Here is a 21,125-nt window from a genome sequence, read left to right as displayed (position 1 = left end):
TCACATGCGCCTCCACGCCCTGGTCAGAACCACCCGAAGCCCCGCCACCCCGCACCGGAGTAGCTCTGACACCGGTCGCAACACCACCACCTCCACAGGGTCGCCAGCCACCCCCGCCACCGGTGACTATTACATCCACCGGATCTGGGCCGGGATGCCTAGATTCGCCGCCAGCACGACCGAGACCACCAGACCCCACAAGCCGCAGGAGGGAGGGGGGAAGGAGCCGTCGGCGGGCCACAAGGGTGCGGGGCGAAGCGCCAGAGTAGGAGCCGACCGGGACCCGACGCCACGGGCAAGAGGAAGGCGGCCCACGACGCCATCCATCCGCACACAGGGGAGAACCGCCCCGCCGCCGCCTCGGCTACACGGCCTTTGGCCGACGGCACCCCAGCGACAGTGAGGAAGGGGGAGGCGGGACGAAGGAGGCGCTAGGGTTGCCTCTCGACGGCGCCCGCGGGAGCGCCTCGGGAGGGAGAGGGGAGGGGCACCCATCGCACAAACTCGATCAAATTTTAAGATAGTTTGATCTTTCAACAAAATTGAAAGTACACTCTTTCAAAGACGGAGGGAGTATAACTTATAAAGAGGAAAATGATTCTAAAAAATAAAATAAAAAACAATTTCCCTTCACAAAACAGCTCCCTGAGAATCGGCCGTTCGTCCCCTGGTCTCGGGTTCCCCGTCGGGGCGCCGTACCGGCGCCGTAGCTCCGTCTTGCCTGCGACTGCCCCCGCTTCCCCCGTCTCCCCTGCGACCGCGCCCACTCCTCCTTCCCCGGTTTCCCCCGCGACACCGCCGCCGCCTCTCGCGCCACCGTCTCCCCCGCCTCCCAAGTCTCTCGACCACCGCCGGACGCCGCCCCTGCTTCCCCTCCGTCAACCACGACCTCCTCACCGCCCAGCACCTCGTCTCCCTCTCGAATCGACCGAACTCGGTGAGTGCCTCCCCTCCTCTCCGTCTACTCGATTCAAAGTTGTTGCTGGAGGTTACTGCCTCCCCCTGATTCAAAGTAGTTGTTAGTTTGTTACTGCTGTTGCTTGATACTGATAGTGTTGTGTGAATGATGCCACTGATAGATGTTGGTAGTGCTTGATGTGGTGTATGCTGCCACTTCAAATGGGGAATGGCCATTTTCTTGCTGTCTATTATCTGGTGTATGCTGCCACTGCTAATCCTCATTCTGTTGCTATATATCTCTACAGTATATCATAGATGGAACAGCTGAAAAGAACTGGACGACTGTTTCTGCACACAGCCCATTTCTCAGAATCTGATTCTCTGGGCCGATAAGCTGAAAAGAACTGGCCATCAGTTTAGTTGGTGCCGTGCAGCCGCCATCAATTCCTCACCATTGGCTGGAAAAAATTAAGTAACATTTATTCAACTTGTGTGGAAAGTATTAACCGACTGTGTTAAATCCCTGTGATCTTGGAGTTACCGGCACCCGTGCGATTTGATTCGCGCCTATCCAATCCAGGCCGGCCAGGTTTCTTCCTCCTCGGGTTTGGTTCCACCCCAGCCCGGCACAGAAGTCCATCACCTGCGGGTTTGGTTCCACCCCAGCCAGACTCGAGAGCATGATTTCTTCTGCCATCCGGGTCTCTGCCCCTCTCTGCCACAGCATCCTGCTCTTCCAGGCCGCTGCCAGGGACTCCTCGGTGTGCTCCCGAGGGGGAAGGCTGGGCCTCGCCGCGGGTTTCTGCTCCGGTCCTATCGCCGCCGTGTTGACCAACGCGGCCCTGGTGGCTGATGCCTATCGCATCGGTAGGAGGAGGTACTCTCGATTCGTTAATTTTATTTGCTATGGTTAGTTTTATTCAAAGGTCTGACCAACAATTTGAATGAGTCTCAGCTACGAAGATATGTGCCATTTACTAGTAGTAAAGAATGCGGCTGCATTTGTTTTGTTTAGCACAATGCTTAGTTGATGAGCTCTTCTTAATGATTTTGGTCAAGGAGTTGCAGGAATGCACTTGAGCACAAGCAAATCGGGTTACTGTTCTGTTCTGCACAATATTTGCCCATGATGTATTTACAAGCTAGGTAGCTCCAAATAATTTTTGTAATGATAGGTTTGCTGTCTGCATTACCACCTGAACTGAAGCTGTGGGCACTTCTGTAGCATGTCAGCCTTCTATTGCTTGCTTGTATGGTGTCGTCATCGTGGCGAATGACACTCTTTGTATTCAACAGGTGTGAACTCTTTGATCTCCATCGGCAGATAGTTCCTCTTGTTGATTCATGGGGTTGGCAGAAGTCCGTTGTTGAGAGGAGGAAACCGTTGGTAGGCATAGACATGGACACAGATGAAGATCACTCGGACACCTTAATCGTGCTGCAACATCCACCGGTTTATACACTGGGCAACGGCAATAGTGAGAAGTACCTCAATTTCAATATAGAAGAATCTCCTATTGAGATTCATCGTATTGACCGTGGTGGGGAGGTGACATATCATGGTCCTGGACAGGTATTTGTTAGTTATTTTAGGTGTATTGTGGGTCTGAATGTGTACTTGCGCCCACCATTGTTTCCAGTTTAGTTTTCTGCTTCAAGGTAATTAAGTCTGAAGTAACCTAAGCTTCAAAGGAAAGTAAATAATGAACAAATAAGGTTTTCCATATCCTTTTTGGTTAGATCAACCGATGACCATTTTGAAATAAGAACAAACTTCCTGACTATCGAAATATTGAACACAAAATCTTAGTTATTCATGTTTTTTTTGTAGCTTAACACTATTATCTCACAATCAATTATTGCTTTCTTAGCTTGTTCTGTACCCGATCCTCAATTTGCGGTATCAAAAGAAGGATCTCAACTGGTACCAAAGATCACTTGAAACTGTGATCATTCGTGCCCTTCAGTCCGCATTCTCTATCAAGGCATCAACAATAGAAGGCCTCACTGGTGTTTGGGTTGGTATGTTACTATCCATTTGGATACTGCAAAATGTTTGTCATGTTGTCACATATCTTTCTTAACTTGTACACTCTATTTCCTCTCCAGGGGATCAGAAAGTTGCAGCTATTGGTGTTATGTGTGCAAGATGAATAGTATATCATGGTCTAGCGCTTAATGTCACAACTGACCTAAGCCCTTTTGAACACATTGTTCCCTGCGGCATAAAGGGCCGTGGCGTTGGGAGCATTAAGCAGATATTGCAAAAGGCTTCCAATGTTAGAGAATATAACGATGCAGAACTGATGGATATAGCTTACGAGTCGTTGATCAAAGAGTTTGCCGAGTTTTTCCAGCTCTCTCTGGAAGCCAGCCCTGATTTGTATCTTTAGCTAGAGAACATTACCAATCAACTGCAGAATGTTTTATTAGATTATCGGAACTAGACCTGCGAAGAAGTCAGAAACAAATACAAGCTGATAGCAGAGGTAAGCTTTTATTCAAAAGTGCAGTCTCCTTCAGTCTGGTAGTTGCAAAACTAGCGATCCATGTGCATGAATTCAAGCTTTTGCTTCACCTGCAAGGTCGGGCTTGGAAACCATTTTCAGCAAAAGCACATCACTTCCTTTGGTGGTAGAAGCTGACCCTTCTGCCTTCCCGTGGACACCCAGCCACGCCTTGTAGGTGCGGTGCTTCGTTTCTCGATGCCCTCATAGACGGACGCGACATGTTTTCGGCACCCCTTCCAGGTGATCTTGCCGCATTTTTTGCACTCCACCTTGTAGCATATTGTGTGTTCTCCTCCTTAAGATGATCACTGAGCCCATGTTGGCTGGACTGGCTAGGGCATCCTTTGCTCTCCATGTACTCAACATTTTTTTTTGAAAAATCACCGGGGGGGGGGGGGGGGACCTGAATATATTTCTCATTTTTGTAACCCAACGTCTGTCCGATTACAAAGGTGAATTACATAAGCACGTGTAAGCGTGATAAGAAGTAGGAACGCCATGAAGAGGCGGCCTGCTTATGCGCCGGTTTCTTCATCCGGTGCGTCCAGAGCATAAGGTCATTAATGATTCGCTTGAGGGTGAAGATGCTGTGGTGGTTCTGTTGCTTGAAAGTCATGGCGTTTTTGGAGTCCCATATTTTCCATAGGATAATGAGGAGGATGGAGTGCCATATTAGCGCGTCCAGCTGGTTGGGGAGGCGGCAGTCCCAAAGGTTGTCGATGGAGTTGGGTGGCGATAGTCCAAGTCGCTGCCATATTCTCTGAGCGAGGGGGCAGTGTAGGAAGATATGCGACGTGGTCTCCCCGTCGAACCCACACCGTGGACATAGCGCGTCTGGTACGATGTGCTTGCGGATAAGGTTGCTTTTGGAGTTGAGTCTTCCACGAAACAGAAGCCATGCAAAGATTTTCACACGGTTTGGAACGCATGAAGACCAGATTGCAATGGCATGGGCGTCGACATCATTGTCGGCCATGACCAGCTGATAAGCGGCCCGTGTAGAGAAACTGAGGCCACCGTTTAGGTAGCGCTCGTCCGGTCCCAGCGATACCTGGAAATCCTGCAGGAGAGACAACAAAGAGCACAACTCGGTAGCGGCATTAGATGTTAGGCGGTCCCGTAGGATTGATTCTAGACCGTGGTTCAAAACAGCAGCCACACGAGCGAGGGGGGTGGTGGTGTGTGAGTAGAGGCAGGGGAAGAGAGTAGCGAGTGATTGTTGGTGTAGCCAAATATCTAGCCAAAAATAGGTGTTTGTTCCGGACTGTATGATGACGAAGGAGATGGAGTGTAGAGCTGGTAGTTGGTGGTTTATGGTTTGGCATAGGAAGGAGTGGCTGTTTTGTGGAGCGATGAGAGCATTTGGGTGTTGAAGGTCGATCCAATCTTGCCACGGAGTTTGGTTCGGTAGCAGAGCTTTTATGGCAAATTTCATTATTAGACAGTTATTCTGAACATGGAGATTTTTTAGACCTAGACCACCTAGCCTTTTGGGCTCACAAACATTTTTCCAGGCAACTAAGCATTGAGCACCGGTGCAAGTTTCCTCTGCGGCCCAGAAGAAAGCGCGGCGAATGGAGTCTAGGGTTTTCAACACACTTTTTGGGATGAGAAAGACTGACATAAAATAGACGAAGATGGAGTCAAGGACAGCAGACAGAAGGATGAGCCGGTCGCCCTTGGATAGGATTTTTGCTCGCCAACCTGACAAGAATTTTCGGCATCGTTCGATAATGGGTAAAAAGGCGTTTGGGGGTAGATGGGTCGGTGCCAGGGAGGCCTAGGTAGATTTGTGGAAAGGTCGAGGTTGTGCATTGCAAGGTGGTAGCAATGGAGTCTGCCACAGAAGGGCAAACATGCATAGGTACGAAAGTAGTTTTTGTGTAGTTTATCGTGAGGCCTGTAGCGATCGCAAAATTTTGGAGAATGTGTTTTAGCTGCATGGCGGCGTTATTGGACGCCTTGGCGATTATGAGGGTGTCATCGTCATATTGTAGAACGGTCGGTGGCAGGTGTGTGAACAGTGGGTGTGTTAGGTGCCGAGCGTCGCAGTGTTGTGTGATCATTTGTTGAAGGAGGTCAGCAACGATGATGAAAAGGTAGGGTGATATGGGGTCTCCTTGTCTGAGTTCGTTCTTGCAGTTTATCCAGTTTCCTGGGAGCCCGTTCAGCATGACGGCCGTTTTTCCTGTTGAGAGGATATCCTGGATCCAGGCCGTGAATTTTGGCGGGAAGCCGCGGCAGTGGAGGATGGCGTGGAGAGATTCCCAGGAGAGAGTGTCGAAGGCTTTTGAGAAGTCTAGTTTTATGACCATGGTTGGGGCTTTTCGATTATGGCAGGAGCCGATGAGGTCCGTAGCATAGATAAAGTTTTCCGCGATGCAACGGTCTAAGATAAAGCCAGTCTGGTTTCCGTGAACAAGCAGTAGGATCAGCGGTTTAATCTGTTGGTGAGGATCTTGGCGGCGGCTTTGACGGGACAGTCTTGAAGAGAGATCGGGCGGTAGGATCCTGGAGTATTTGCCTCTTCTATTTTTGGCAGCAGAATTAGGTGGGCGCGGTTTAAGCATTCAGTTTGTGCAGAGAGGTTTTGGAAAGCTGTCATAAATGAGAAGATGTGGTTTTTTACGAGATTCCAGTATTTTTGATAGAAGAGGGGGCCAAAACCATCCGGTCCGGAGCTAGCTAGGGGGTTCATTTGCATGAAGGCATCTTTTATTTCATCATGAGAAAAGGTAGATTCTAGATTGAGTAGTTGGGGCAGCGGTTGGGGGTAGAATTGTTGTGGCTGGAAGGCTCAGAATGTAGGCGGTGCGCAGCCTATGATGGATGTGAAGTGTTGCTGAAGAATGACAGCTTTTTGGTCGTGGGAATGGAACTCCGTCCCATTTTGTAGGAGGGAAGTTATGGTGTTCTTTCGCAGTCTCTGGGAGGCGGCGGCGTGGAAATACTGAGAGTTCTCCTCACCGTGAATAGCAGCGCGCACTTTCCCCCGTTGCTTCCAAAAAGCCATTTTTTCCGAAATAGCTAAGTGTAGAGCATTTGAGACAACAAGTCTTAATCTGTGTTCGGCTCGAGAGAGTGGTCGGGCTTCTTCTTTTAGGTCGAGGAGGTTTATGACTTGTTTTGCTGCTGCTTCGCGGAGGTGGGCTGGTGATCTTTTGGATGCCCACTGTTTGAGAGAGGAACGTGTTGTTTTGAGGGCTTTTGACAAGGCGGCTGCTGAGTTTATTCGTTGGGCTGATTGGCGGTTAGCGGCCCAGCATTTCTGCACGATGTTATGGCATTCTACGGAGAGAGTCCATGCAGACTCGAATCTAAAGTGGCGTGGTTTTGGTACACCTGTCTGGATGCGTAGGATTAGGGGTACGTGATCTGATGTGATGCGTGGCAGTGAGGACAGTGTTGTGTTAGGGAAGTAATTATTCCATGACAGATTAAAGAACGCCCGGTCGAGTCATTCTAAGGTTGGCAAAGAGCGTTTGTTAGACCAAGTGAAGCGTCGGTCGAGCAGTGGGAGTTCGAGTAGGGCTAGCTCATTGATCATGCTGTTAAAAGCATCTGCTTCTCGTTGGTGAAAGTTGTGGTTATTTTTTTCGTGCGAAAAACGTACAAGGTTGAAGTCTCCTACTATTAACCAGGGCGTGTGGTCGTCTTGTTTTATCGTTCTGAGCTCATCGAGAAAAGCTTGTTTGAGGTTGCGACTTGCGGGAGCATAGACGTTTGTGATGATAAAGGGTTGTGGGTGCGCAAGGGACGTGAGTTTGATCGATGTAGTAAAGTTGTTGTGCGTGTGGGAGAGCACTGAGAAGTAGTTTGAGTTGAAAGCCGAGATTGTTCCCCCAGCCGAGCCATCGGCCGGTAAAAACACATGTTGGTGTAGAGAGTGAGGTAGGAAGGATCGTAATTTTTGTTCAGTAATGTCATTTAGTTTTAAGTTCTGAGAGGATGTCAGCGCATTTTGACACATCACCAAGACCTCGTACATTCCATGAACAGATAGATAGGGTGGTGTTACTCATACAGATAGGAGTACACCAGACACTTAGACGAGAGCAAACTACTGATATGAAATGCTAGGGAACAATAAACTAAGGGGTAGTTGAGGCAGACACAAGGTTTGCCCTGTGCACATAAGCTAGGGGATAAGTAGACCCGATCGGTCGATTCGCGGTAGGGACAACAAGTCACCGCTAGGCCGCCACTTGGGCGTGCGTGGGATAGTTGGAGCATCATGGCAGAGTGTCAGCACCGCCGTCGTCGCTGCTGTGATCAGCATGAGCGATGGAAGCAACAGCATCGCCGTCAGCCCCGCACAGAGCAGCAATCTCCGCAAGGGCTGCGGCAGAAGCAGGCGGGGCTTCAGGAACATCGAGCTGGGTGTTGTGGATGGCGTCCTTGAGAGCCTTTGCGACGTCGGAGGCAGTGAGGCGCGCGGCTTTTGCCCTGATAGCCCTAGTAGTCATATCAGTGAAGACAGAGGGCTCTTTGGCGGCCAGGCGGGAGCTGCGGTGAAGGCTTTTTGTCTTGTCCGCCGAGTGTTTGGGGCAGTGCCGCAGCTTGCGAAGCACGGACTCATGTGTGGCAGAATCTGTAGGGTCCAATGCTACGGTGGTCATTGATATGGTATGAGAGATTTGCAGATTTTTTGCTGAAGGGGGACAAGGCGTAGCGATAAGTGTACCAGGGGATTCGGTTCCAGCCGAGAAAGTGAAGGCTGCTGCATCGCTGTCGAAGTTGGACGAGGTGGAGCTGTCATACTGGCAGAGCGCTGACGGCAGCTGCAGGGCGGACGGAGGAGGAGGGGCGTCGAGGACGCCGTTGACACCGTCGGCCGCGAGCGGGGGCGCTGGCAGGAGTACACCCCCGACATCCGCAGCGAGGCGTGGGGTGGGGCGCATGATGGTAGCAGTCGAAGATGATGAGTCGGCGGCAGGGCACGCCAAGGGAGGCGAGGCACGCTGGGACAGGGGGGCGGAGTCGCCGTCCGATGAGATGTGGAGGACGGGGAACTCCCTCCCCCCCCCGCAGGCCCCTCGTCCCCAGAGGAGACGAGCAGGGGCATGTCGACGGAGCCGCCGATGTTGTTGGGGGGAGGTGGAGTGGTTGCGAGGACAGGGGACGGCGGCGGGCCGCGAGGCAACTCGTCAGCAAAGCCCCCGGGGGCGTGGCGTGTGTAGTTGCCGCGGTTGGGGAAGTGGTCGTCCGCGTCCGAGTCCGAGTCGGAGTCGGAGGAGAACGGTGATGGGTCAACAGGCCCCATCGGGTCGAGGATCGTGGCGAGCTTGGTGATCTTGACGATTTTGATGTCGTTGGAGGGAGGGATCTGGATTGGCAGGGAGTCCGGAAGGTGTTTGCGTCGATCGACCATGACGAGGGCGCGGACTGCTGTGAAGTCACGGCCCTTGAGGCAGTAGTGGTCGACGGAGCAAACGTCGCCGAGGCGGCTAAGAGCCCACCGGATCCCAGCGTCATGCCAGAGCTCGTGCGGGAATTCCGCAGCCAAGTTTGTATAAGTTGTTGTAATTTTGCAGCTTGTAAAATAAAACTAGTAAACACCACGTGGGAGGAGAGGAACTCTGAACGTTCTTGTCATGTCTCTTGCTAGTTGCCACAATCGTCACTCGGTTCATTTTGCTTACGAAAGTGAATAGGTGACGAGCACCTTCCTCTCTGTATAGACAGTTGGATACTTGATGTCACAAAAAAAGGACAGTTGGATACTAGATGTTACAGAACAAACCTAGATGAAAGTAAAAAATGAAACTCTAGATTGGATACGAGAGAGACAATTGTTATGTATCTGGTACCTTCTGAACACTTGCCTTCTGAACTGAGCAAAACTCATGTCGCCTACCCGATGCAAAAATGTACTACCTCTGTACACTAATATAGAACGTTTTTGCAGTTTAACTTGTACCGACGTCTTACATTAGTTTAGAGAGGGAGTAGATTTCAACAATAACTCCGGAGCCGATAGAGTTGCATATGTTCAGCGATCTTGGAGTTAGCTTGGTTCCTGGAATATTTTGATCCGTTCCTCATGGCGGATCAGACGGCAACGGATGGAGACCAGGATTCAGAACCCAGAGCGACTAACCAAACCAGCCACCCTGCACAGTGTCAGACAGAAGTATTAACCAACCACGCCGCACAGCGTCAGACAAAAAGATCAACCAACCAGCCAGATGCTGCGCGACCACCATCATCATTAAACTATGCCCCTCTAACAAACCACGCACAAATGGTCCATAAGATTAGATGCGTGGGATCTTTTATATATTGTGGAGTAGGAGTAGATCATATCATTTGTCTAGATCATCGGACGCGCAGTAGCCGAGTGAGCTTAATCAAATGGGATTTGGTGATCAGCTCACCCATGTGGTTAGCTTATTATCTGGTCTTCTTTTTAAGATTTATCGCCTGGAGCATCCGTGGTTGGCATTCCGACTTATCTAAGCGGGGGCGTGCGGAGCGTTTTGGTTGGCATGCAGATCTAGCAGACATGTTTTGGTCAGACTGCAGTGTGACAGCCTGCTGCCTGTCAGGTGAGCTAACTTGCTGCGATAAGCGACTGTTTAATGCCGCACTGGTCCACTAGGAAGACAGTAAGATGGGTGTCAGTGTAATACACTGTCCACTCAGGAGCAAGAGATTCAATTACGATCTACTCAACTGCATCCGAAGCTCTGACGGTCTGAGCTCAACTCCATTAAGCCGGGTGCAGAACAGGTTATGTTGCAAGTTGCAACGAGATGCATGCTGCAACTAGCAGGTAAACAACATAGTACATGGTCAGAGCTCAGAAGATGATCCAAGTGGGCCTGCTAAACTGTAGCGCAATGTAATTAATACGCGTTTGAGCGTCAACTAATTCCAAACGCAGGGAGTACTCTCCTAATCTGCAATGCACGCTACTACGGCGGATGCCAACCTCCTTTCAGTCAGTGAGTGACGGGAGAACAAGAGCTCTGTGTCCAATAATAGTTTATTATACTCCACGAAAAACGAGTTCAGTTGGTGGAGGGGAACTTTTGGTTCCTGGGTACATATGTACCCTATATGCAATTTTTTTTAGTAATTCAATAAAAAGTCAAAAATTTCTAAAAATATTTTTGATAAAAACTTGACCTTCCATTGTACTAGTGAGAAAACTGACAAAAACATAAAATTCCTTTTTGACTTCTTTTCAAAAAAGACAAATTTCCGGTCAAAATAGCGTGAATAGTGATCTATAGTAGCAAATAAATTTTGTCTTTTTCACTGTGAAGTCAACATAGTTTTCTTTTTTCTGAAAATGTGTATACTAGCGCGCAAGTAAGTCAATTTTATTCTAAAAATAGTTTCTTAACTATTTTGACTTTTTGTTTAACTATTAAAAATAAATCCCCATATAGGGTACATATGTACCCAGGAACCATTGGGTATTTCCCTTCAGTTGGTGGCTTTCCACCAAACCCATACAATTAACTCCCCAAATTCAGGACCAGTTGCTTATTATCAGTCACGCTACACACCATCAATCCACCCATCAACCAATCCAATGCAACCGTATCTATTTCTAATCACGCATCCTTTTGCCTTCGGCTTCACTTCTTCTCCGGCTCCGGTCAGTTCATGTCGAGCATTCCCTGGTGGAAGGCGGCGACGCGGTTGGGCGTCACGCACTGGGTGATGAGCCGCGCCCCTGGCTTGTGCGCCCACGGCTTCACCAAGATGCACGTCGTGATGTAGTCCAGGTTCATCAGGGGCACGACGTGCGCCGGCGGCCCCCAGCCGTAGTCCACCTCCGCGAACCCGAGCCGCGTCCAGTCCGACACCAGCAGCATCCGGTAGTCCGACGTGATCTGATACGGGTCCTCGCCGTCGTCGGCGCCGGCCTCCCCGGTCGCCCACCGCGCGAACTCCGACGGCATCCGCCTCTTGCCATCCTTGATGATCTTCACCACTTCCGGGATCGAGGAGCCGGACACCTTGCCTGCGGGCGCGGAGACGAGCATGATGTAGTAGCAGTTGCCGTAGAACCCGGCGCCGGCGCGTGGGAGCGTGGCGTGCAGGAGCGGCCGGGCGTTCATGGCGAAGCAGAGGTGCACGGTGGACTCCGGCTCGAACCCCGCCGCGCGGGTGTGGCTCTGCCACGCCTTGGTCACCAGCACCTCGAACGCCGAACACCAGGAGCCGGCGTGCTCCGTGTTGTACTGGGACTTGAAATGACCGATGTAGTCCGCGGAGATGTCCATGGCGAGGTACTCAAGACTCTTGGCGCCCGCGGGGCTCGGCAGGCTGCCGACGACAGCGTCGGCCGGGTCGGGGATGGCCTCACGGCCCCACTGCGGCTCCACCGCCAGGCCTTCCAGTCTCTGGCCGCGGGCGAGCTCGCCGACGGCGGCCATGAACTGCGCGGCGTCGGGGCTGTCGGAGACGGCGTGGCTGAAGCGGAAGCCGACGACGAAGCCGCCGCAGGCGAATGTGGTCACCTGGACGAGCAGGACGAGCTTGCGCACGTCCTCCTCCTGGGCAGGCGTGGGCGGGAGCAGCTCGTCCTTGGCTATCATCATCGGGTGCTCCAGGTACTCCACGTCCTCCAGGGCGCAACCAGCCACGGCCTCCGTGAACCAGACGCCGCTGCCATCGCCGCCGCAGTCGACCTGCAGTAGCCCACCTTCCTCCGTGAACCCCAGGCGTCCCGCGAGAGGGTAGTAATTCACCAGGGCCTGCGCCAGAGCCCGCTCGATGGTGCTCGCCGGGCTGCCGGAGACGTCCCGATCAAGAGTCGGCTTGAAGACGTGCAACGACTCGATGAGCGCCATCTGGGTAGGGTACCGGTCGAGCCAGGACAGGCGGAGCGGGCCAACCGGCGTGGGCTCGGCCGGTGCCACCAGGCGCTGCGCCAGCCGCTCGACGGACTTGTTCACCGCCGCCATTGCAACAAAGCCGCAAGAACTGAATGGAGCTGGCGGGAGAGAGAGAGAAGTGATCGGTGGGCTTGGATGTTGGGCAGTTAGCTGACCGCTACTGCTCCTTGCTTGGATTTGGTGTGTGGTTGGTTGCTTGACTTGCCATTGAAGGGGAAGCGCATGGTATTTATAGGGCGTGTTGCGTAGGTTCTTGGTGGTGACGAGGATGAGAGTCGGATGGAAGCGGACCCAGGCCTGTGCGGTTGCTCTGCTCTGCGTCGAGCCGTCGGGGTCAAAAGGTGGTGGAGCGGCGCTTTCATAGCTCTATCCAGTTGGCAGTTGCAACCAAGCGCTGAATTCGACTACACAGGCACAACAGCTGATCTTACTAATAAGGGACAAGCTATATGTCACTCGTCTGAAAATAATAACATAGGTCAGTCAATTTTTTCAGCCGTCCGATGCGAAATCAAGGGCCCGATCTCCTTCTTTTACCTCCTGTTGTTCCTATTCTTCCTTCTAACCCCCCCGCCGCCGCCGGTCTAGCCGCCTGCTTCCACCGCGTGTGGCGCTCCCGCGACCGCGTTGTCACACCGTCCTCCCCTAAATCAGCCCACTGTCGGTCTTGCCGCCGCCCCCGGCCATCTCCTCTAAGCCTGGCGACCACCCAAAAAATTCCCGGCAAAGTAGCACCTTACCTGCCACCCTAAGATGGATAGTGGGGGTGCTTCTTCGGCAAACCTGCACCCGCAACCGTAAGAGAGATAGTGGGGTTGTTCTTTGCAGACACCAGCGGTGATATCTTCGACGCTTCCTTCTTCCTTCTCAAAATCGACTGATCCGCTCAGGTGCGGACAAGAACAATAGCAACATCAACTGGTCTAGGGTGGCCATGTTCAACTGCGCTATTGCCACCATGGCACTCCGGGAAGTGGCCAGATCGGGGGCAAGATTCACCTGGATGAACAAGCAGCTCGCCCCGGTGCGATCAGTGCTGGATCGGGTGTTCATTTCGCCCGATTGGGAAATGTTACATCCCCTGTGCTCGTTGTTAGCGGAGACCAGAATTGGCTCGGACCATGTGCCCCTTGTTCTGTCCTCCGGGGAAGACAAGATACCGCAGAGCTCTCATTTCTTTTTCGAGACGGACTGGTTTGAGAACCCAGAGTTCGATTTTGTTTTCAGGGCGAAATGGATGCAATGTGTGACCTAGGCGGGGCCTCAACGGGGGTCCATGGAGTTCTGGAACGCAGTTGCGGGCCGCCTTCGTGCCAGCCTTAAGGGCTGGGGTTCCAACCAAAGCTGTCAAGATAAGATGCTCAGGGCGAGTATTGTCATAGAGATAGCGAAACTTGACGAACAGGCGGATGCTCGGGCCTTCTCTAAGCAAGAGTGGGCTCACCGATATGCTCTGGAGGAACAGGTCTAGGCCTTGCTTCGTGCCGAAGAGGAATACTGGCAGTGCCGCGGTGGCCTAAAGTGGACACTTAAGGGTGAAGCCAATACCAAATACTTCCACGCTTACGCCAACGGGATATGGCGAAAGTGCGCGATTCTTCGGCTGCAGTCTCAACAGGGGTTACTGCTAGCCCAGGTGTCATGGGTTTGTCACGGCAGATGTCCTCATGAAAGGACTTAGTTGTGGAGCCATCGCAACTGGTTAGCTTAAAGGGGTTAAACCGGACAAGGGGACGCGGGGAGTTTATACTAGTTCGGCCCCCTTCGATGAAGGTAAAAGCCTATGTCTAGTTGTGATTGGTATTGCTAGGGTTTCGATGACCAGGAAGCGAATCCGCTTTGACTGGCTCTCGAGTTGTTGTCTATTGTCCCTAAACCACTGCCGGGTCGTCCCTTTATATACATAGGTATACATAGGTTGACGCCCGCCGGTTTACAGAGTCCCGAAGCCGGATCATAGATGTGTTCGGTTTGGTCTCTACACTTCCTATCTTACAATGCAAGTTACATAATTAAGTCGGTTTACATCTACAGGCCTTAACTCGCCTCTGGGCCTTGGGCCTTCATAAAGCGCCATCATTCTTACATCTTCATGGGCTTCTAATCTTCATAAAGCTAACCGGCTACTCCTGGCCGGTTTACGTCTAGTAGTAATATCCCCAACATTAGGCCCCAGATTGGTTTGAACTTGTTCATGTCAATCTTCAATACTTAGAAAAAACTCCTCCTTTGCCTCTTCACCTTGATTTTGTAAAACGCCGTGACGTCATACTCCAGGATCATGATAAACCGCCCTGACGTCATCTATCCGTTGAAGCTGAGGATTACCTTCATTAATGCATATCCAGTCATCGAGGCGACACCATTATTAACTATCCATTTTGAGCTCCTCGATTCCCGCACTTGTCGCTTTATCGCTTCGCCTAATAAATAGGGCCACGGGTCCTTATCATTTTTTCCCTTCGTCTCCCTCGCTTCTTCTTCCTCCCCGCGACACCTCTGCCCCTGAGCGCCACCGCCGTCACTGAGCTTCTCCTCTGCTTCGACAAAGGCCGCTGCATCAACCTGACTATTACCAGAGAACTGCGGTGTTCCTCCGTTGCTTCAACAGTCATTGTAAGTCCTTTTCTTTCCCCCCTTGTAGATCTGTCTAGGGTTTCCTTGTTCTTCGCAGTTCATTAAAGTTCATCGGAGTTCCGGTGCTGTTCTTTCCTGTTCCTCCTTAGTCTATAGATAGAAAATCTCAATGTTGATATATTCCGCGTAATGGTTTATTTTCCGCTACCACCACAAACTTTCTGCACGCGAAAAACTGATCTGAACTTTTACAACCTGCTTTGGGTCCTACACTTTTTAGGTCAAAATATTTTTGCCTTTCTGTCTTCGGTAGATCCAAAATTCCCATGTGATCCTGTGAAACTTGTTTTTCCTTACTTAGCCCTTTTCGCCTTAGATCTGTATCCTCTGTACCATGTAGGCGGTTTACCCTTGTAAAAAAACAATCTATCTCATACCATTAGTCCCCTAGTAAACCGGCAAACCTCCTTTACATTGATTGTAATAGTTCGGTTTAACAACACATTTATGCCCTTGATATGACCTTGTCATTCATTATTGTATTAGTCCTCGGTTTACACAATTTGACATATCTGTATATCTTTATTCCTATTGCATCTTGCGTGTCATCATGAATGATTTGTAAACCGGCATTTCCTTTCCAGCTTTTCGTTGCACAATGGCTAAACAGTTTGCCGCTTGCAACTGGGCTCGTTCCCGGGTCACCGAGGAACAGTTGAACGGAATGGTCAGTATCGACACTTTGCCTAAGAAAACTGAAATTCAATGGCGAGCTCCAGGAACAGAAAATTCTCCAACCCCAAGGCAGGGTGAGGTTGTGGTCTTTGTCGACCACATAGGCCGTGGATTCAAACTACCAGGGTCAAAGTTTTACCGAGATGTGCTTGCCAATTTCCAACTCCATCCTCAAGATATCGGACCCAACTCTGTGTCCAATCTATGCAACTTCCAAGTCTTCTGTGAAGTATACTTACAAGAAGAACCAACCGCTGAGCTGTTCCGGAACTTTTTCCATCTGAACCGTCGTACAGAGTTTGTAAATGGTCCCAACACTGAACTCGGCGGTGTCTCTATTCAAAAGCGGAAGGAAGTTGAATTCCCTCATGCCAAACTGCACAGTCACCCTAAGGAATGGAACCAGACTTGGTTCTACTTTAGAGATACCTCTCCTGAAGATGTGAATCCTCTTCCAGGCTACCGTGATCACCGGCTTTCCAACACTCATCCAATGCCGCAACGTTTGAGTTCCGCAGAACGGGCCAAATATGCCCCTCAACTCGCCAAGCTTCGGGCCTTTATGGCCAACGGTTTAATAGGCGTTGATTTTGTGCGTTGCTGGATATCTTGGAGCGTTTTGCCACTAAGCCGCCGCCCCGGTTTAATGTGTAAGTATACTGGTGAAGTTGAAGACCCCCAACGCCACATCAACATTCAGGTAACCGATGAAGAGGTCACTGAAAGCGTCAAGAAAATTTTGAATGAAACGGAACCAGTTTGTCGCCAAACCGGCTTGAACCCCTTCTACACTCAGAATAAACCGCCTGCTGTAAACACTATGCTTCCTTTTTATCTTGATATCTTTAAATTGTTCAACTTGTAAACTTTCTTCTGTTCGTGTACAAACAGGGTGATGATCCCTTCTGGAAGCAGAAATCCGCAGATAAAGCGGCCAAGCCATCCCGTCCCAAAACCAGAGCCGTCAAGCGTACCTCAAAGCGGAAAACGGCTGACCGGATCAGCATGGAACTTGATGAAGATGCAGATGATCTGGAAGTTGAGGTAGATCTTGACTCACTTGGCTCCCTTTTCATGCACCTCATTAACAATGATCTTTATCAGGAGGACGTAGAAGGGAACCAGGCTAATGATGTAGAGGTAATTCCCCTTTCTTCCGGTTCAGACTCTATGCCAACACAAAAAACCCGTCAAGCAGTCCGGAAAGTAAGCTTTTCTCATCCTCTTCCTTACTTGGATCCAACATTTATTTTGAAGACGCAGCAGCATGAAGCTCGCCGGGCAACCCGGCACAGTGGCCAACAAGTTACTTCGGCTGGTTTACCTGATACCCCGGTTCGGAAGCGCCGGTCTGAAGTCTCTCCCACTTCTGAAAATTCTTATCCCAAGACAGGTTATTTCAGACAACCTCTTAATCCGTCCGATTCAAATTATCAGGTGACACCTCCCTCATCTTCTGGCGAGTCAACAGCAACCCAACTCCCTTCTCTTAAAACTGTAGCTGGGTAAGCATTCAAACCCTTTCTTCCAATGCATTGCAAATCTTGAATAAGATGCTAAACCTCTTTTAATTTTGTTTACAGAGCCAAAGCCAGACCCAGCAAGAAAGCTCGGGTCAACAATCCGTCAGAAGACCAGGTGGTTTTTGAAGAAGATCAAATAGGTGAACCGGACCAAACTTGTGAACCGAAGGGTCCTCATCCTGAAGCTACCTTTGATGATCCGCCCCTTCAAGACCAGAATATTGGTGAACAACCAGAAGCTGATCCTGCGGTGCCCGACACTGAACCGGCGGCTCCAAACCGGGCTAGTCCGGTGAAAGGCACTGATACTACTGAAGGCCAAGGAGATGATGTTATCATTACTGGCATGGGCCACAGCTCTCCTGGCCATCGTGTAATATTAGCTCAACACAGTGCCAAAGAGGAACGTGCTGCCAGGGAAAAGGGTAAATGGAGCACTGAGTTATCAAGTTATGCTCATCTTAGTGCTGAAGAACTTCAGTCCGGTTTCTTAAACCGTCTGCACTCAAACCGTGACTATGAAGCCGGTTTGGTGAACTTGATGAAGGAACGCTATGAGGTATTTTCATCTGCCTTTACTTCTTGATTCCAAAGTTGAAATGCTAGTCCAAGTAGCCCCAAGGGCCGTTTTATGATTTTAATCTTAAACCGGGTCTTTATAACACTTTAATCCTCTCGTACTGACCCTCAAAATGTCAGATCCTTAGTGAAAACCAAAACCGACACTTTACCAATGTAATTATATAGCCTTCCTCAGTGTAGCCCCCAAAGGCCGGTCTAGCTTTGTGAGGTAATCCAGGTCTTTAATCCATGCGTCCGTTTTGAGCAAATGTGCATTAGCCCCCAAGTGTCAAGGATAATCCTTACATTGTTCTGGAGACTTATAAAAGATGTAGTGAATCAGAGCAAATAGGCATTAGCCCCCAAGTACAAAGTGCATAACTTGTTATACGCTTTGTAATTAGAAAATACATATCCTGTTGTTGACATATCTTCATTGTTACAGGCCGAGCTAAGCAATAGAGATGCTCGAACGGCTGATTTGCAAGAGAACGTGAAGTCCCAACAAGCAGAAGCTGCGAAAGCCAAAGAGGAGCTGACTAAAGCCCTGACAGCGATGGAAAAGCTAAAAGAGTCTTTTAACAAGGAACGCGCTGACTGGGAAACCGAGAAGGCCGGTTTAACCAAAAGAGCCGAGGATGCCGAAGCAGCCCTGAAGCCAGTTGTAGATGAACTAACTGGTTTGAAGCGGCAAATCAACGCCATGACATCCGCCATTTTTGGTAAGTATCTCCTTATGCAGCTTGTCCAATTTATGAGATCTTATTATTTATCGGTTTGCTGATTTTAAACCGTGACAGGCACTCGTATTGCTCATCTGGGCACGGATATGCGGATGAAGCTTAAAGCGGCTTATACCTTGATTGAACAGCTGTACTCTGGATCCCAGCATGCTATTTGCACTGCGGCTTATAACAAACCGGCGCCATCACTGATAAAGGAAACTCTGGACAAGCTAGCCATGTTACCAGCCCGGATTACTGAACTGAAGAAGTCAGCCGCAAGAGCAGGAGCGCTGACCGCACTAATCCGGGCCAAAGCATGGATTCCAGATCTTGAAGCGGATGACATCATTAAAGGATATCCAGGTGTGAAGGAGGACGGTTCAAACTTCGACAATGATGATCTCCGAAGGCTAACAATAGAGATGCGGCCAATAGCCAGCAAACTGGCAGAAGATACAGACTTATCTCATTTCCAGCCGGCTTACGACCTTGAAGGGAAAAGACAGCCTGCCGAAATCCATTAAGTCGAAGAACTTGTGCCTACAATCCGTAAGCATACTTATGCTCCTGATATTAACCCCTCCAGCCTTATCCATGAAGAGGTCGTGTTTCAAGCTTTAACCGGAATCGATTGGTCGACGGTTGATTTCCAGCGTCTGGGGAGGGATGAAGAAGAAGTGATTGCACCAAATGACCCTCAACCATCAAACCGTCCAGACGAAGCATCTTAAACCGGCAGCCGGTTTACTAGCTATTGTGTGCCAATGCTGAAAAACAATTACTCAATTGGAGCCGTTTTGAAGCTTCGTGTAATAGGATAGCAAAAACTCCTTTATCTGTCATGCCATCGAGCATGTGTTGTGGTGCTTTGATATTCTGAAAACTTGCTCCACTTTTTGGGATCTATTTATGCATAGCCCATGACGATTTGTGTTTCTGTATACAAGAACTTGAAAGTGTCCTAGTGGTTTACCACTGGACGGGTCATAATGCCCAAACATAGACAATACTTGGATGGATAATCAAAGTATAATAATATCTGCAACATATCTCATTGGCTGTCCAACTACTTGTATGATAAAGGTGCAAACACCAATCCAGAGCATTTGATAACTCCGTCCTTAATTTGTCGGATTATGATCATAAACCGTACTGGGATGTAATAAACACCGGGTTTTCCTTATAACACTGACGACTTGTTAGTCAAAACCAGACCGGGTTAATGAACGCCGGATTATACCTGATCATGTACTGACAACTTGTAGTTGAAAGCCAAGCCGGGTTAAGGACGTCGGCCTATCAGAAGATATTATGAACCTCAACAAAGGCGAAAAACGTAGCAAATAGAACTCAAAAAGAACATGCGAGGCTTTTACGAGCTGCCAGGCTCCAAATCGAGGCTTTTCATGGGCTGCCAGGCCGCTGAGTTAAACCATTTAACAAAGCCTTTTAAGATGGGCCTCCCATTAACCAATCATCGTTTTAACTTTGACAAGTTCATGGTCTGTATAAGATTGACTTGTCAAACATTTGGCGGGTCATACCAGGATTATCTGGACAGGAGTGGCTTACTTAATGAAGACAGGTTAACCCGGGATTTTAGGTGAATACACCAGGCTTCCAAGCCGTGGCTTGATAGCCAACTACAAGGGTCCTTTTAAACTCTTTGTTGCTTTGCAAAAAAGAGCCCCCAAGTAACTTTTTGAGCTGTGCTCAGTGGGTACCCATGTTTGAGCTTATGCTTTTTTGCAACACTCTCTTTGGCCCCGAAGTAAATTCATGTTGACTTTATGCCAATCAAGAGGTGTAGCCACGGTTGAGATATGACCAAGCCCCCTAGTGATATCCCTTTGTGGTTTCAAACCGATCAAGAGGTGTAGCTACCGTTCAGATATGACCAAGCCCCCTAGTGATTTTCTTTTGTATCCGTGCGGCTGCAGAGACCGGTTTAACAAAACTCCGCTTTGTCAGTAGAAACTTTTGGAAGCACACACATGATGTAAAAAGAACAGAGACCCCGCTTTAATGGAGGCTCCGGTTTATTATATAATATATACATTGTCATAAATATGTACATATGAAGAGCCTATGGCTTAAGTATAGTAAGGCCGAAGAAGAGCTATATTCCACGACCGCTTGGTCTCCTCCTCCGATTTACGTGAGTCTTTATGCTCTCAAACATCAATGAGGTAGTATGACCCGTTGTGCAGATTCTTGTTGACCACAAAGGGTCCTTCCCAAGGTGGGGATAACTTGTGCATATCAGTTTGATCTTGGATGAGCCGGAGCACCAAATCGCCTTCCTGAAAGGTTCTGGTCTTAATCCGGCGGCTGTGATAACGTCGGAGATCTTGTTGATAAATCGCCGAACGTGCCGCTGCAAGATCACGCTCCTCATCTAACAAGTCCAGGGAATCCTGACGTGCTGTCTCATTATCAGCTTCAACATAAGCTGCCACACGGGGCGAGTCGTGAGGGATGTCACTAGGGAGATCCGCCTCCGCTCCATAAACCATGAAGAAATGTGTGTAACCCGTAGATCTGTTAGGCGTGGTGTTGATGCTCCATAACACAGAAGGTAATTCCTCCACCCAACAACCCGGTGTCCGCTTCAAAGGAACCATAAGCCGGGGTTTAATACCTCTCAAAATTTCTTGATTTGCCCTCTCCGCTTGACCATTAGATTGGGGGTGAGCCACCGATGCTATATCAAGCCGGATGTGCTCACGTTGGCAAAAT

At 49.7% G+C, this 21,125-nt stretch overlaps 2 protein-coding genes and 1 pseudogene across 2 annotated transcripts; 2 read left to right on the top strand and 1 right to left on the bottom strand.

Moving 5' to 3' along the window:
• Positions 1 to 637: 637 nt before the first annotated feature.
• On the top strand, positions 638 to 3,780 carry LOC125543027 (annotated as a pseudogene).
• Positions 3,781 to 10,736: 6,956 nt separating this feature from the next.
• Positions 10,737 to 12,623, bottom strand: LOC125543025 (acyl transferase 7-like). The gene has a single exon (XM_048706268.1). The coding sequence runs from the start codon at positions 12,332 to 12,334 to the stop codon at positions 11,021 to 11,023; it is 1,314 nt and encodes a 437-aa protein (XP_048562225.1). The 5' UTR covers positions 12,335 to 12,623; the 3' UTR covers positions 10,737 to 11,020.
• Positions 12,624 to 16,837: 4,214 nt separating this feature from the next.
• On the top strand, positions 16,838 to 19,445 carry LOC125543026. The gene is made up of 4 exons (XM_048706270.1): positions 16,838 to 17,082; positions 17,161 to 17,659; positions 18,107 to 18,383; positions 18,462 to 19,445. The coding sequence occupies exons 2-4, from the start codon at positions 17,447 to 17,449 to the stop codon at positions 18,908 to 18,910; spliced, it is 939 nt and encodes a 312-aa protein (XP_048562227.1). The 5' UTR covers positions 16,838 to 17,082; positions 17,161 to 17,446; the 3' UTR covers positions 18,911 to 19,445.
• Positions 19,446 to 21,125: the final 1,680 nt, after the last annotated feature.

Source organism: Triticum urartu, chromosome 3 (assembly GCF_003073215.2).
Source record: "Triticum urartu cultivar G1812 chromosome 3, Tu2.1, whole genome shotgun sequence".
In the NCBI taxonomy this organism is placed as follows: Eukaryota; Viridiplantae; Streptophyta; class Magnoliopsida; order Poales; family Poaceae; genus Triticum; species Triticum urartu.
The sequence above is the reverse complement of the archived record's forward strand: the minus strand, read 5'-3'. Positions and strand labels throughout refer to the sequence as shown.